Here is a 15243-nt window from a genome sequence, read left to right on the forward strand (position 1 = left end):
TCAAAGTAGCATCCTCTCCTTCAGTGCTCTATGCAATCTGGCCTTGGCTGCGTATGAGCTCATTTCCTTGTACACCCCCCTCTTGCATTCCACATTCCTCACAGTCCTCTCACTTTATTGCTCCTTTTGTCTCCCTTTCACGCTCTCATTTTTGCAGTGTCTTTCATGCTGTCTAGATGCCTGGAACAGCCTTCAGCTTCTCAGCCAATTTAAAGCTTTGCATAAATTATATTTAATAATATTAAAGCTAACAATAGTTCATTATGTACCTTTATTTAAATAACACTGTACCTAGATATGCAGAAAACAGCCCTCTGGAAATTACTATGGCTTGACTTGGATGTGATTTTTTTTTTTAATTCAAAGATGTAGTTACAGGCATGACCAAATTTTGCTGATTAAGTTGTAAAATATTAATTTTTAAAATTTGATGAGAGATTTCATTAGGCTAGATTTCAAATTTTCTAATTAAAAGATGAGAAATTGATTAGTTTTGGGTGAAATTCACCGAAGTACAGAAGACCCTCAGAAGACTTGCATCACTTAACCTTGTGTAGTAGAGCCCTTGTGTCATGCATTGGGGTGAATATATAACCCACTGTGTCCTGACCAGCATGGACAAAGAACCACCTTGAATATTGGCTCAATATGGTATCTGCAAACAAAGAATTTTTTTGTGAAAATGCCTTCTTAGACAAAATATTTATGAAATGTTTTTTAAAAAATAGTGCAAGAGAAAATAAAATAGAAATTTGCCTAAGTTCTGTAACATGCTCCAGTCTGTTACCTACTTTTGAGCTCCTCAACCTCAACATGCGTATCTTGTTACCCCTGCGCCTCCAGCCACATGAAAATGTTCTGATGTGGGGAGTTTGGTTGTCTCGAATGCATTGGGAGGAATTATGTCTCCGTCCCCAAAGAGTATCCATCTGCAGAAGGGTTAATACAGCATTTTTGGTTAATTTTGTGATTAAAATTGATATTTTTAATAGTTAAAGTTCTGGGACCCAATGAAATATTTACATATTAATTTGGTTTTAAATAATCATGTATTGAGATTATCATCTAGACATTGTATCTACCATCTGTAATATGCAGTCGCCATGGTATCTAGATGTTATGAAAAGAATACAGATTTTGGGCTGCGCCTCTACTGCTAATTATTCTTTCCTACTGATCAAAGTAAATGTGGATGAACCAAAAAGCTCACCAAGTCTGTAAAGATTTCACTCTCTTTACTAATGGCAAATGAGCTTGTTAGCAAAACCCAACCCACCACCTCTCTCTTGGAAACCTAGTGGGTCTATTATGCATTTGTATGCTGACTCAAATTAATCAGTTGCATCTAGAATATAGCTGTATATTTTTATTCCACTGGCCTAGCATGCTGCTTTTAAAATAATTTTTGCTTTGGTTTATGTGTAATGTTTAGGTCTTTCTCGCTCCTACAGAATTACAGCTTTATGTGGAAACAGCTAATAAATATGAGGGAGGTTTCACATTTTATTAGCAAAATCTCCTGTCCTCTGAATCTTTTTTGCTTTTCTTTTTTTAATGCCATTGGAATTACCATATAAAGGGAAATCCTTTAAATAGTTACAGCATTAATAAAGGTGGCATGATATTTAAAAAACAAAGCTATTTTTTCCTTTAACTGCTTGTGATTTTTAAAAGAACTATTTTGGCATGTTTTCAAAATCCAGTTATGAATTTAGCCCCAGCAGTTTGTTTAATCAAACATTACCCTAATATGTTTTACATGGTACCCTGCCAGACAAGGCCTGTCTACAACAACTAGTTTATTCTGTGACGAGTTGCTCAACAGATGTCATTCTGGTAGAATAATACAGCAGAATGCTTGTGCATTGGCTAAAATTACTTCAACTTTGATCACTTTTGTTCAGCACATCAGTCTGGCATTGTGCTTTATACCAACATAACACTATAACCAGAGCATGCCTTTCAAGCTTAGAATAGCAGAGGAATGTTATTGAAATCAGTGCAGTTACAGATGAGTTAATGAAGAAGAAAAATACTGTTTATTTCATAATGCCGTAGTGGTGTACTTTGGAATTAAAATGGAATGTAAGGAATCCAACTCCAGAGTTATTTATTTTTACTTCAGAGGGCTCTTTAAAAACAATTTTGTTAGTTTTATTGACCACATTTGACCATAAATAAGTTTTGTTTGTCATTGTAAAATAGTTAATAGTAGATTCTAAGTCTGAAACACTTTCATTTTATGGAAATAATATTTAACAAGATTTTTTCCATGTGTGATTGAAGGATATGTGTCTTTTTTTCTTATATTTAATGCTGTAAAACTGGCATGGCAAGACCCAACAAATAGATCTCAGATTAGCGTAGTTACATTTGGATGGGATGTTGTGGGGTCATTTCTCAGTAATGACATCTCTTAACCTTGATATGACTGTGAAATAAATGCTGCACAGCAGGCTGGTCTCTTGTTAAGAAGCATTGAAGAAAAGCTGTTTGTTTGAAACTGAGTGGGGATCAGACCATGTTCCAGGCTACACAGCTTTCACACATCAGTTCATCTCTCACAGGTGTATGTGGGAACATTTTAAAAATGGATTGAGTTGCATTTTTTTTTAACAGTGAAAGTATATTCCTATTTCTTTGAAAAAATGACATTTTTACATATGGTGAAAAGTAATAGGATACAAAATGCTGTAATTACTAGTCAGCCTGACACATTGGCATTCTGTGTTTAAAATAAAATAAATTACTAAATGTTTGTTTAAATATTGGCAATATTACCAGTCAAAAAACTACATTAAGATGGAGTTACAAACTCAGAAAATTCAGAGTTAAGATTAAAAATTAAAAGAAATCCAAATATGGTAAGATTTGAATACACGCAGTTAGCTCAACAACATTAACTTTGTCCTGTAGTGTCAATAAATAATATTGATACCTTTCTGATTAATGCATTTTACTGTTTGTAGTCCCAGATCATATTAAAATTATATTTTCCCTCATTGGGTGTCATTGGGGATTTTTTATCGGGTAAATTGATTTAAATCAAATTGGTTTAAATGACCAATTTTAATCGTGATTTAAATCAGCAAACAGGAAACCTTTTGAGTTAAATAATTAACTTTAATCATGTTTTGCATTGGTGCTTTTTATTTATTTTTCTAAAGAAAGGTTGAGTCTCATAGGTTGGTAACCATTAAAACGTTGATTTGCAACTAAATATTCCCTTTACACTAAATTTGGTGCTTCTTTTTGCTAACAAGGAGGATATACTATATCTATAAACATTTATTTAAGCAATTAGATAACTTAGCTTGCAATTATTCAGATTCTTAATTTTACATTTTTTTTTTTTACTTGTGACTTGTGCCATGTTCTCTGTGGATGGAAGTTCAAATTTAATTAAAAATGCACAAAAACAGCATTTTAATTTTTATTAATTAAATAGAACTACCTTAAATGTGCCGGATACATTAAAATGTTTATCAGAATGTTATTTTGCATTCAGAACTCATTTATTAAACAAAGGAACAAATTTTATCTGTAGTTAGTGAATTGAACTGATTGTTTCTGGACACCAAGATTTTAGAATGAGTAGATTTCATCCTCTCACACCTAGTTTTAATTCAGAGATTGGAAGAGAAAATCACACTTACCTGTTTTTTCAACTCCCAGTTGGTTTCTTAACTTTGAATGAATTGTTCATTGAACTGAGTTGAATAAACTGAAATGAAGAAAATAGTCACTCTGTACCTACAGAAGAAATTACTGCTGTCAAAAGCTGGTATGACCTTCAATGAACTCTGGTTTCAGGTGCTTAGCTCATGACTTCCACGAGTTCACTGATTTGACTTTCTTTAAAATTTGGCAGCAAATATGAACTGCTTAATATTTTTTTTGTATTTAATTTAAATGATTTTAATTAAAAAACATTTAGGACTAAACATATCTTGTGAATTTTAAATTTAATTTTGAATAGGTTTATTATTTAAAAAAATAATCATTTAATTTAAATGAAAAGAATCAATTTTTACCTACCCTTATAATTAACTTATGTGTACTGAAAATTTAAATTATACTCGTACTAAGTCTGTTAAGAATATTAACTTTTCCACACAAGTGTACTAAAACTTATCCATAACCATATAAAAGAATCCATCAATATTTATTTACTAATGCATTTTAATGTGTGGGTTAAAGGACTTTTAGGCAGACGAATGCTACATAGAGAGCTGTATTAACCCATCATGGGGCCCTAGGCAAACATACATTTCTGGGCCCTACCTTCTAATATGAACAACAACAAACAGCTGATAAATGGAAGAAGGGAAAAATTATATACCTAAATGATGTTCCCTTGCATACATGCCACTGTAGTAAATTCCCATCCCATCACTTGTTGCTGTTGGAGAAGCAAGTAATTTCTTTACCCATGCCTTCCTCTCCCTTTGGCTTTGTTGGGAAAGGGAAAGTGAGTTTTAGCTGTGCGTGAGGACTGTCTCTGCCCACTCATCCTCTGGTGCAGATTTGCATGTGCAAACTGAAAGAACTTCACTCACTTGAGTGAGTGGCATTTGCAGCTTTTTCAGTTTGCTCTAGGGAACCAAAACACAAATCTGGGCTGTAGGTACATGCCTAGTTGCCTATGGGTTAATCTGGTTCTGGCTCCATAAAGGGCGGATCTAGGGATGGGGAATGCAGTCCCTGGACACAAGTGACTCCATGCTCTAAGGACTCTCCCTGTGCTCCTGCCTCAGCTCCCCCAGCAGTGCTGCCTTGGCGTGCAATGGAGCTGAAGCATCAGTGCCATGAGGAACCTTTCAAGGACTGCTCTGTGTGTGTGTGTGTGTGTGTGTGTGTGTGTGTGTGTGTGTGTGTGAATCCTCTCTCTCCATATTTATAATAATCATAACATTTAGGTACACCATCATTAATAACTTTGCTTGCTTACAGCTTGATTTCTGCAAGTGTAGCCTAAACACAAGGTTTCAGTGAGCTTGAACTATATGGAAAGTTTGACGCATCTATGTGCTTTTCTTCTATTAAGATGATTCCAGAAAAATACAGACCCTAGTTATATTTAATTAAATATTAATTTAAAATTAATTATAATTTACAAACTAATTAAGAGATTTAACAAATAAATCTTCAGAAAATTCATTCTATATTCAAAAAATAAATGCTATAATTTTGGTGAGAATACACTATCTATTCTTTATAAGTAAGAAAGAGGCTGAATCCCAGCTATAATGGCAACCTCATCTCTGCCTCTGTAATGGAGTCATGACAGGCAACAGATAAATATATTACATTATTTGATTTCAACTACTGCGGAGTAGCTGGAATTGGTTTATTTTATTGCATTACAGTAAAACAAACATGTTTTTCCCCTATCAGAATGGTTGGTTAAGAAGCATCTTTTGTCCGCTATACACTTAGCTAATCTTTCATGTGCACCAGATTTCACTGAATAGTCACCATTTTGGCTGAATCCAGCTGCCTGTTCCACTGCACCAGAAGAGCAGGTAGTTTTCTGAGAGAGAGTGAACCCCATTAGCCTAGGGGAGTGCAGTGAGTTGTGAGGCAGGTCAGAGATTTCTTTTTATGACCGTTGTTTGTATTTCTATGCACTTCACAGACCTTCTTATTGACCTAAGTCTCATGACCCAACCTTAGAAAACAGTTAAGTATTAGCCCTTGTGATTTTACAAACAAACTAATGAAGAGGTGTTCAAGGTCACTTCAAATAGATTTGGGATAAGAATCCAAGTCTCCAGTATCTTATCCACTCAGCTACACTGCCTTTCAGATTGAATGTGCCAAATGAATGTATTTTAGTGATCTTACCTCTAACCACTACATGACATGCCCTTCCCAAATCTAGGAACAGAAATCAAGATTTCTGATCTTCAGAATTCTGCCTTATTTTTTTTTATGTAGAATGTTGGAGATCAGAAATCTTAAGTTCTCAAATGATTTGAATTCAAGTTGAATGAACAGATCTGTCTTCTAATTTAAAGAGGTCCTGCTCTTTCAAATGGTCACCCAGTGCTCGCTAAAGTGATATGGTCATTTGTTCTGAATACCTACTAACTTCATTGTGAAAACCATCTTTGGCTTCTATCTAATGAAAACAGAATGGGAAAGCCAACAGGCATCCTACCTCATAATGTACCAGATTTGGTTCAGGACTGTACATCATAGAGGCACATAATGCACTTGGTGGCCTCTACACTGTCTAGACAGCATGAAAACAAATATTCTACTGCTGATTAGCAAATAGCTGCATAATCCACTGGCAAAGTGTCAAATCCCCCTCTATCTGACCAACATATTAACCCACAGAGACCTTCCTGCCAACACTACAAAAAGAAGGATTCTGGGTGGACTCCTCCTGAAGGTCGAAACAGCAGCCTGGATTTCTACATAGACTGCTTCCGCCGACGTGCACGAGCTGAAATTGTGGAAAAGCAGCATCGCTTACCCCATAACCTCAGCCATGCAGAACACAGTGCCATCCACAGCCTCAGAAACAACTCTGACATCATAATCAAAAAGGCTGACAAAGGAGGTGCTGTCGTCATCATGACTAGGTCGGAGTATGAACAAGAGGCTACTAGGCAGCTCTCCAACACCACTTTCTACAAGCCATTACCCTCTGATCCCACTGAGAGTTACCAAAAGAAACTACAGCATTTGCTCAAGAAACTCCCTGAAAAAGCACAAGAACAAATCCGCACAGACACACCCCTGGACCCCCGACCTGGGGTATTCTATCTGCTACCCAAGATCCATAAACCTGGAAATCCTGGACGCCCCATCATCTCAGGCATTGGCACCCTGACAGCAGGATTGTCTGGCTATGTAGACTCCCTCCTCAGGCCCTTCGTTACCAGCACTCCCAGCTATCTTCGAGACACCACCGATTTCCTGAGGAAACTACAGTCCATTGGTGATCTTCCTAAAAACACCATCCTAGCCACTATGGATGTAGAAGCCCTCTACACCAACATTCCACACAAAGATGGACTACAAGCCGTCAGGAACAGTATCCCCGATAATGTCACGGCTAACCTGGTGGCTGAACTTTGTGACTTTGTCCTGACCCATAACTATTTCACATTTGGTGACAATGTATACCTTCAAATCAGCGGCACTGCGATGGGTACCCTCATGGCCCCACAGTATGCCAACATTTTTATGGCTGACTTAGAACAACGCTTCCTCAGCTCTCGTCCCCTAATGCCCCTACAATACTTGCGCTACATTGAGGACATCTTCATCATCTGGACCCATGGAAAAGAAGCTCTTGAGTAATTCCACCATGATTTCAACAATTTCCATCCCACCATCAACCTCAGCCTGGACCAGTCCACACAAGAGATCCACTTCCTGGACACTACGGTGCTAATAAGCGATGGTCACATAAACACCACCCTATATCGGAAACCTACTGACCGCTATTCCTACCTACATGCCTCTAGCTTTCATCCAGATCATACCACTCGATCCATTGTCTACAGCCAAGCGCTACGATATAACCGCATTTGCTCCAACCCCTCAGACAGAGACAAACACCTACAAGATCTCTATCATGCATTCCTACAACTACAATACCCACCTGCTGAAGTGAAGAAACAGATTGACAGAGCCAGAAGAGTACCCAGAAGTCACCTACTACAGGACAGGCCCAACAAAGAAAACAACAGAACGCCACTAGCCATCACCTTCAGCCCCCAACTAAAACCTCTCCAACGCATCATCAAGGATCTACAACCTATCCTGAAGGGCGACCCATCACTCTCCCAGATCTTGGGAGACAGACCAGTCCTTGCTTACAGACAGCCCCCCAATCTGAAGCAAATACTCACCAGCAACCACACACCACACAACAGAACCACTAACCCAGGAACCTATCCTTGCAACAAAGCCCGTTGCCAACTCTGTCCACATATCTATTCAGGGGATACCATCATAGGGCCTAATCACATCAGCCACACTATCAGAGGCTCGTTCACCTGCGCATCTACCAATGTGATATATGCCATCATGTGCCAGCAATGCCCCTCTGCCATGTACATTGGCCAAACTGGACAGTCTCTACGTAAAAGAATGAATGGACACAAATCAGACGTCAAGAATTATAACATTCAAAAACCAGTTGGAGAACACTTCAATCTCTCTGGTCACTCGATCACAGACCTAAGAGTGGCTATCCTTCAACAAAAAAGCTTCAAAAACAGACTCCAACGAGAGACTGCTGAATTGGAATTAATTTGCAAACTGGATACAATTAACTTAGGCTTGAATCTCTATCTCTAAGACTGGGAATGGATGAGTCATTACACAAAGTAAAACTATTTCCCCATGGTATTTCTCCCTCCCACCCCCCCCCCCCCACTGTTCCTCCGATATTCTTGTTAACTGCTGGAATTAGCTTACCTTGCTTGTCACCATGAAAGGTTTTCCTCCTTTCCCCCCCCCCCCCCCGCTGCTGGTGATGGCTTATCTTAAGTGATCACTCTCCTTACAGTGTGTATGATAAACCCATTGTTTCATGTTCTCTGTGTGTGTGTGTATATAAATCTCTCCTCTGCTTTTTCCACCAAATGCATCCGATGAAGTGAGCTGTAGCTCACGAAAGCTTATGCTCTAATAAATTTGTTAGTCTCTAAGGTGCCACGGGTACTCCTTTTCTTTTTGCAAATCCCCCTCTAGTGGTTGTTCAATGTAGAGCTGTGGTTTTAAACCTTTTTTTCATCTGCGGACCCCTAAAAATTTTTGAATGGAGGGGCAGACTCCTTTGGAAATATTTGATGTAGTTTGTGGACCCTCGGAGGTCCTTAGACCACAGATTGAAAACCACTATCTAGAGGATAATATTTGCTCCTGTAATCTAAGTGGCAGAGGTCTGTGCTTGGGGTCCAAAATTCTAGGATTCAAACCCTCTTGATGACCCATATTGCGGGGAAGACGTTATGGTTGCATGTAATAGATTTTTTCCCTATTTTGTTTATTAAAAACAAAATACAACTAGTGTATTTAACTCAGGGTGAAAAAATCCTCTAAAACAGGTTATATCGTTAAAGCCTTTATAACCTGTCAGTTGTGGTGCATTGTGTAACAAATTACAGGTGTTACATGTTTTGTTTACTGATGTCACAGTGGTAAGTTTGAAGGTTGTGAAGGATGCCTCTTAGTTTATTTGTGTTGATGTGATAGTAACTTGCTTTGTTGGGTAAAAGATGATTTTCTGTGGTAGACGACAAGAAAAGCTCAGGAAACTCAGTTTCTCTGTTGGTCTCTACACCACAAAAGATTCAACCCGGCATTCAGATTTCTGCTGTAAGCGCTTTACCTGTCCAGTTGCTGATCCAAAGGGGCAACGTTTGCATACACTTATGCACAGGCTGTCTTTACATATATTCAGTCATAAGGCGGCTCTAAATAATTCCTAACAATTATTCCATAGGCTGTGAGAATACTTGGAATTATTAAATGCATCACTGCTAGACAAATTCAGATCGGAAAGAAAACATTAATATTTAACAGTGAGGGGTAATTAGCCATTGGAAAAAATTTACCAAGTGTCATGGTAGATTCTTCATCACTGACCATTTTTGAATCAAGATTAGATCTTCTAAAAGATATACTGTAGGAATTATTTTGGGGAAGTTCTGAGGCCGGTGTTATACAGGAGGTCAGGCTAAATTATCACAATGGTCCCATCTGGCCTTGGAATCTATGGTATCTTTCTGTCTGTGAGACAGATTATATAATTATTTTAAACCAAAAAATAGGATATGAGTTTGTGATTTTAAATAAATGCTAATTGCACCTAATGTACAAGGATTATCTGGCTTTAAATAGGCATAAAATGCCAGTTTTGTTACAATTTTGGTGAGGTTGTAAATTGTCATATTCTTTGATGTCCTGCCTACTGTCTTTTCATTTTCCACACTTTTCTCTCAAATTGACAACCAATCATGTTTCTTAAGTTTATTAACAGTGGTTGGCTTTAGCAAAAAAGCAAAAAGTAAAAACACAGAATGAATTGGCTTAAAGATAAGTGACCTTTTTTTAAAAAAGGAAATGTATGACATTTGTCTTCCCAACTGGAAGTATTACTCTTGATTTGTATTTTCATGTTTCCCTTTTTAATATTTTCATTTTTATTTAGATACCCCTTTTTAAAAAAAGTACGGATTTATGTGGTAGCCAGCTACGTTTGATTCCTGCTTAAATCTACCCGGAATTTAGGATTTCTAGGATGAAAATAGAGTAGGTTAACCAGCAGTGTTTATAACAAATTATCTTTTTGTTCTCCCCTTTTCCTATCCCCCATGGTATGTTTTCTTAATTTACAATCCAAATTCACCTTGCTGGAAAATCTGTCTGTATCTATATTGTAAAATGTCATGCACATCCACAATACTCTGTAAGTAATAATAACAAGAAACTATAATGTGTTTGTTTAATGCAGTTTGTTCATTTAGATTCCAGGTTAGTTCTTTTTTCAACAGCAGTCCATTTTACGTTCAGGTAGAAATCTGAGTTTTTGAATATTGCCATAAGTAATTTAAAAAAAATCCATATAAATTAAAAAGCCTCCTCTAGTGATGATGAAAATAAAGCAGATGGACTGGAAGACCTCTTGGGGTCCCTTCCAGCCCTACATTTCTATGATTCTATGTTATTAAGTGCATTTTGAAAACATGTGTTTACTTTTTTTAATAGGTAAAGCGGAATGTGTATGACCTAACTAGTATCCCTGTTCGTCACCAATTGTGGGAAGGCTGGCCTCCTTCTGCCACAGATGACTCAGTAAGTAGTTTCATCTCTTTTCAAAGTGCTTGGTACTTTTAAGGATCAAGTCCTTGTTGAGATGAGAAATTAATGGGAGTACTTGTGATGGTATGCACTTTGGTTCCAATTCAGGAAAGCATCCTTGTTTAGGAAAGCACTTAAAACATATGTTTATGTATATTCCTGAATTGGACCCAGAGCCCCAATACACCAAGGTACTTAAGCAAATGTGTAACTTCAAGCAGGTGAATAGTCCAATTGAAGTCAATGGGACTACTTGCATGTTTAAGTATATACTTCACTATCTTGCTGAACCAAGGACTATGCTCAGCTGTAAGACTTTAAAAGGTTGCACCCAAAATTAAGCCACCAGTATACACAGAATACATATAAATTTGTAGCTGATTAGAATGTGGAGGACATTATTTCCATTTCCTACCCGGTAATTTTAAAATTCCCAATATTTAAAATCCGAGGAAAATATTCATTTGTTCTTGTTGGCTGATTCTTCTACAGTTCAGACTCACTAGTTAATTAGATATTTTTGCCTACCATTTCATATAATCATAGCGAGTCTAAATGTAGAAAGATGCTAGACATTATATCCCACCTTCTGCTAATGCACAATTGCTCCCTACAATATATTTCAGAGCATTTCTTTCTTTTTTGCTTTAGCTGTTTCCATTTTCCCCTAAGCAATACATTGCTAATACTGCTGAGTGGGTCTGGAGGTAAAAAGAAGCTGAAATGGAGCTTGTAGTTAATTAACTTCGCATGTAGCTTTTGTGGGAGTGACCAATCTTTGCATAAAACAAAATGCTACATTTCTAAAAGTGTTCAGTATAAAGCAGATTAAATCTGACATTATGTAAAGTGAAAATAAAACAAGAATTTGCCTTCTGTAAATCCTGAAATAATAATACTTTGAAGATATAACTATTGATTTCTAGTGAAGTCCTCCTAAAATAATTGCTGCTGTTTGAATGGTGAATGCTACATTTTAAAAAAATGTTGTGTGAATGATTTAAGCCAATGAAGCAACACAAAGACTGACCACATTTTTAACATAATTGCAAAATATCTCTTTGTTTGTGCTTGCAGCTGTAGTAGCTAATTTTGAGATACGTGCAGGGATCTGTGCCTGTGTATTGGAGAGCAGAAATCGAGACTATGATTATTTGATATAACAAATATGGTTCCATATATGTAGTCAAAACCTTTGAAATGTGTGTGCATTTTAGCATCTTTTACATTTAAAATTAAGCAAAAAGGTTTAGAAATCCAGGATTTCTGATTCAGGTTCCAACAGCTGCTTTTAGTAAAAGCAAAATAAGCAAAAAGAAAACCACCCTGCAAGATAGGATATCCTGCATGTCTAAAACTCATAAATCTGTTTTTAAGTCTGTTTTTACAAGTGACATTGTTGCAGGTGAATTTTTCCCTTTTTCGTGTCTAATGAAATTGGCGAATGTTGAGTCATCTGCTCCAAGGCAGGAGAGTCCTCAAAGCTCACTGCTTAAATCTGGTGCAGCTGAGACATGTCAGCTGTGTCAACAGATCTGTATGTGTTACTAACAAAAATATAATTAATTTCTATCTGAAATTAGAGGCCATAACTTAATACTATGAAGATTTAACATTAGCCAGAACTATCTGGAAACTTCGACTTGCCAGTTACATATATTAAGTAATAGTTTATCTGTTTAAGTTGTTCTTCAATTTAATGGCAGATTTTTTTTTCAATGACTTTTGATTGTGCTATATAGAGTTCTCAGAGTGGTATATTGTATACAAGTATGGTACTAATTCACAATTAAAAGCTAAAGGAGGACTTGATTAGAATACTTTTTTCATTTACATTTTATGCAGCATAAGAAATACTTTGTAATACCACAGGAGGTTTTTTCAGTGCAGTTCTCGTTAACCTTTGGCTTAGCAAACAGAACAACTAAATAGGCTTCCCATAATTGGATTCCTGTATCATCTTGAGTCTCTTATGAACCAGATAGACTTCAATCTTCTGGCATTATCAGGAAATTCAGTGAAGTCAATAGTTACTTATACATTGTTGCATTTAGAGTTAAAATAGATTCTTTGCTTATAGTTTTATTTATAGAAATATGGAGTACTGTCTGAATTGTCAATAACTCTTCCAGTTCTTTTTGCACACTTTCACTAGGGAACTAGGTACCTAAAGCTCTACAAGTAGGGGAATGTTTTCATGCTGTGACAGTTTAACTGTGAGAAACAAGACACATACAAGCCTACAGAAATCTCATTTTACACTTTTAACAAGGACACATTTTTAGTTACAAGAGGGTTTGAATAATTTTAACACTGTGAATTATGTTTGTTCCTCTAATTAAAATGCAAACAATGTTCATGTATGAGGTTTTTTAAAATCCTGTTTTCTATTTTTATGGAGGTGTTACTTGTGGAACAAAATTAATATTAAAGATTGTGGTGGTCTTGATATTTTTCTGATATTTACCATTCTCTACCATTGATTGATTGCACTTTTAGCAATTAGAGTAGAACGTTTAAAAATTAATGGTTCATTGTAAATAACTTATCTGGCAGTGCAAAATATTTATTTTTAACTTCTGGTGATTGTACAGATCTAAACATTACACATCTCGTAAAGTGAGAACCAAGACAGAATATTCCACCTAAACCTGTGTAAAATGTGCTACATTTGCTTTTGTTATATGAGTATATATGAACTTTTAAGATTGTTCGGATCATTGTGTTGTAATCACCCATTTAAATTCACACTAACTTTATAAAAATCACCCTCAAGATCAATACTCTAGTATTTTAGTAAGAGTTTTCAAATGCTAAAATATTGTGATTTTCTTTACTTTAAAAAAAGAGAAAAAAATTCATACTAATTTTTCAGGAGTCTCTTATCTCATCTGGTTACCTATGAATGTTTGGGTTGAAATCTTGGCCCCATTGAAGTCAGTGGGCTTTCCGTGTATTTCATTGGGACCAAAATTTACTCCCTGATTTTTGTGCTACTCTCACTAACCTGAAACCACTAGAACCAAGTGGTTTTTTTTTTGTTTTGTTTTTTTACCAAAGTTATTCCTGGTCATGTCACTAGACAGTTTGAGCTAAGCCTTTCCTAGAAAGGAGTTCACGGTTTTCCTTAACACAAGTCATCCCAATATGGCTATGAGAAAGATCTGCTTTTCCCATAAACGGCAATAGATGATTTCTCAAAGTGAAATTCAACCCTGTGTAGAAATATGCACAAAGCCAATGCACTACTTAAATCCAATGTTTCCAATTCCAAAGAATTTATCTCAGGTAATTGGCCTCTAATGTGTGAGATCTTGTGAAAATACAGAAATCTCCTGGCTTTGTGATTTGGGGGAAACAAACAGAGAGAGAAAAAGAGCAGGATTCTCCTACACAATACCCTGTTGCCAATGGGAATGCGTACTGAGCTGCAAACCAGGATTTGATGAGTTCTAGCCCTACCTCTTCTACTGACTGCTGTTAATGTTTCTGTTCCCTTCACAGCCCTTATTGTTAATCAAGGCCCTGTATCTCTATGTTAGGAGAGGTAACAATGCTTTACCTATTATACAGTTAAAAATAACTGATAGTCTGTATAAGTTGGGAATAAAAACCCCCCATCTCGAATAGAACAGTGCCAAGTCTGATGCACATTGACACCTTGTTGTTCAGAAGGAACGTGCTAAATTATGTACTTGTGTAACCCACACTAACACAGTGTGGCTTGGTGTCACCTTGCAGTGGTTAGACTACATATGGAGGTTTATGACAGTTGCTGTTTTCATGCTAACAGATCTGGTTCTTTAGGTAAACTAATACAGATTTGTGCTTTTGAACCTAGAATTCCCTGGTTCATTCTCCACAGATGATCCAAAATTTTTTGTTACATATAAGCTACTTTGTCTACCTACTTGATCATGCTTTGCCTCCAGAGCCAGTTGTCACGGTTTTGAACTTTTGGGGCTGGCAGTACTTTCCCTTATTTAGAAGAAGAAGTCCTTAAGCAATGCATGGGCCTTATTTAGGCTTTCTAGACTGAGATTCTAGATGCATGTTTTGATTGAGCATGTCAAAGAAATTTAGGGGATTTAGACACACAGTCTGGTCATTTTAATTAATTTTGATGGATGATGTGTCTCGTTCTCCTATGTTACTTTGACAATCCTTTGTTTCTGATTTGATCTGACTGAAGATGTGACTGGTCTCATAGAAATTGTATCTCAATTGAACATTGCAATTTGCCTGTATTTGTATTTATTCTGATGAGGTATTTGATTTAACTCAGCAACCTCAAACTCTGTAACTCTGTCAACAACAAATTACTAGAATTTTGTCAGTTTTCTGTAGCTAATATTTATTGCCTAAGAGTTCACTTTGCTTCTGAAACTTCCATGTACTCTGGAAAGTAAAGAC

General features: G+C 36.6%; 1 protein-coding gene across 3 annotated transcripts in view; it reads left to right on the forward strand.

Annotated features, from left to right (window-relative positions):
• FAF1 (Fas associated factor 1) overlaps window positions 1-15243 on the forward strand; it is a 299927-nt gene that overhangs the window by 149807 nt on the left and 134877 nt on the right. For all 3 annotated transcript variants that reach the window (XM_038412503.1, XM_043520083.1, XM_043520084.1), the window contains one exon: window positions 10738-10824. In XM_038412503.1, coding sequence (XP_038268431.1) covers window positions 10738-10824 — 87 coding nt within the window. The remainder of the gene's footprint in view (window positions 1-10737; window positions 10825-15243) is intronic.

Source organism: Dermochelys coriacea, chromosome 8 (genome assembly GCF_009764565.3).
Source record: "Dermochelys coriacea isolate rDerCor1 chromosome 8, rDerCor1.pri.v4, whole genome shotgun sequence".
In the NCBI taxonomy this organism is placed as follows: Eukaryota; Metazoa; Chordata; order Testudines; family Dermochelyidae; genus Dermochelys; species Dermochelys coriacea.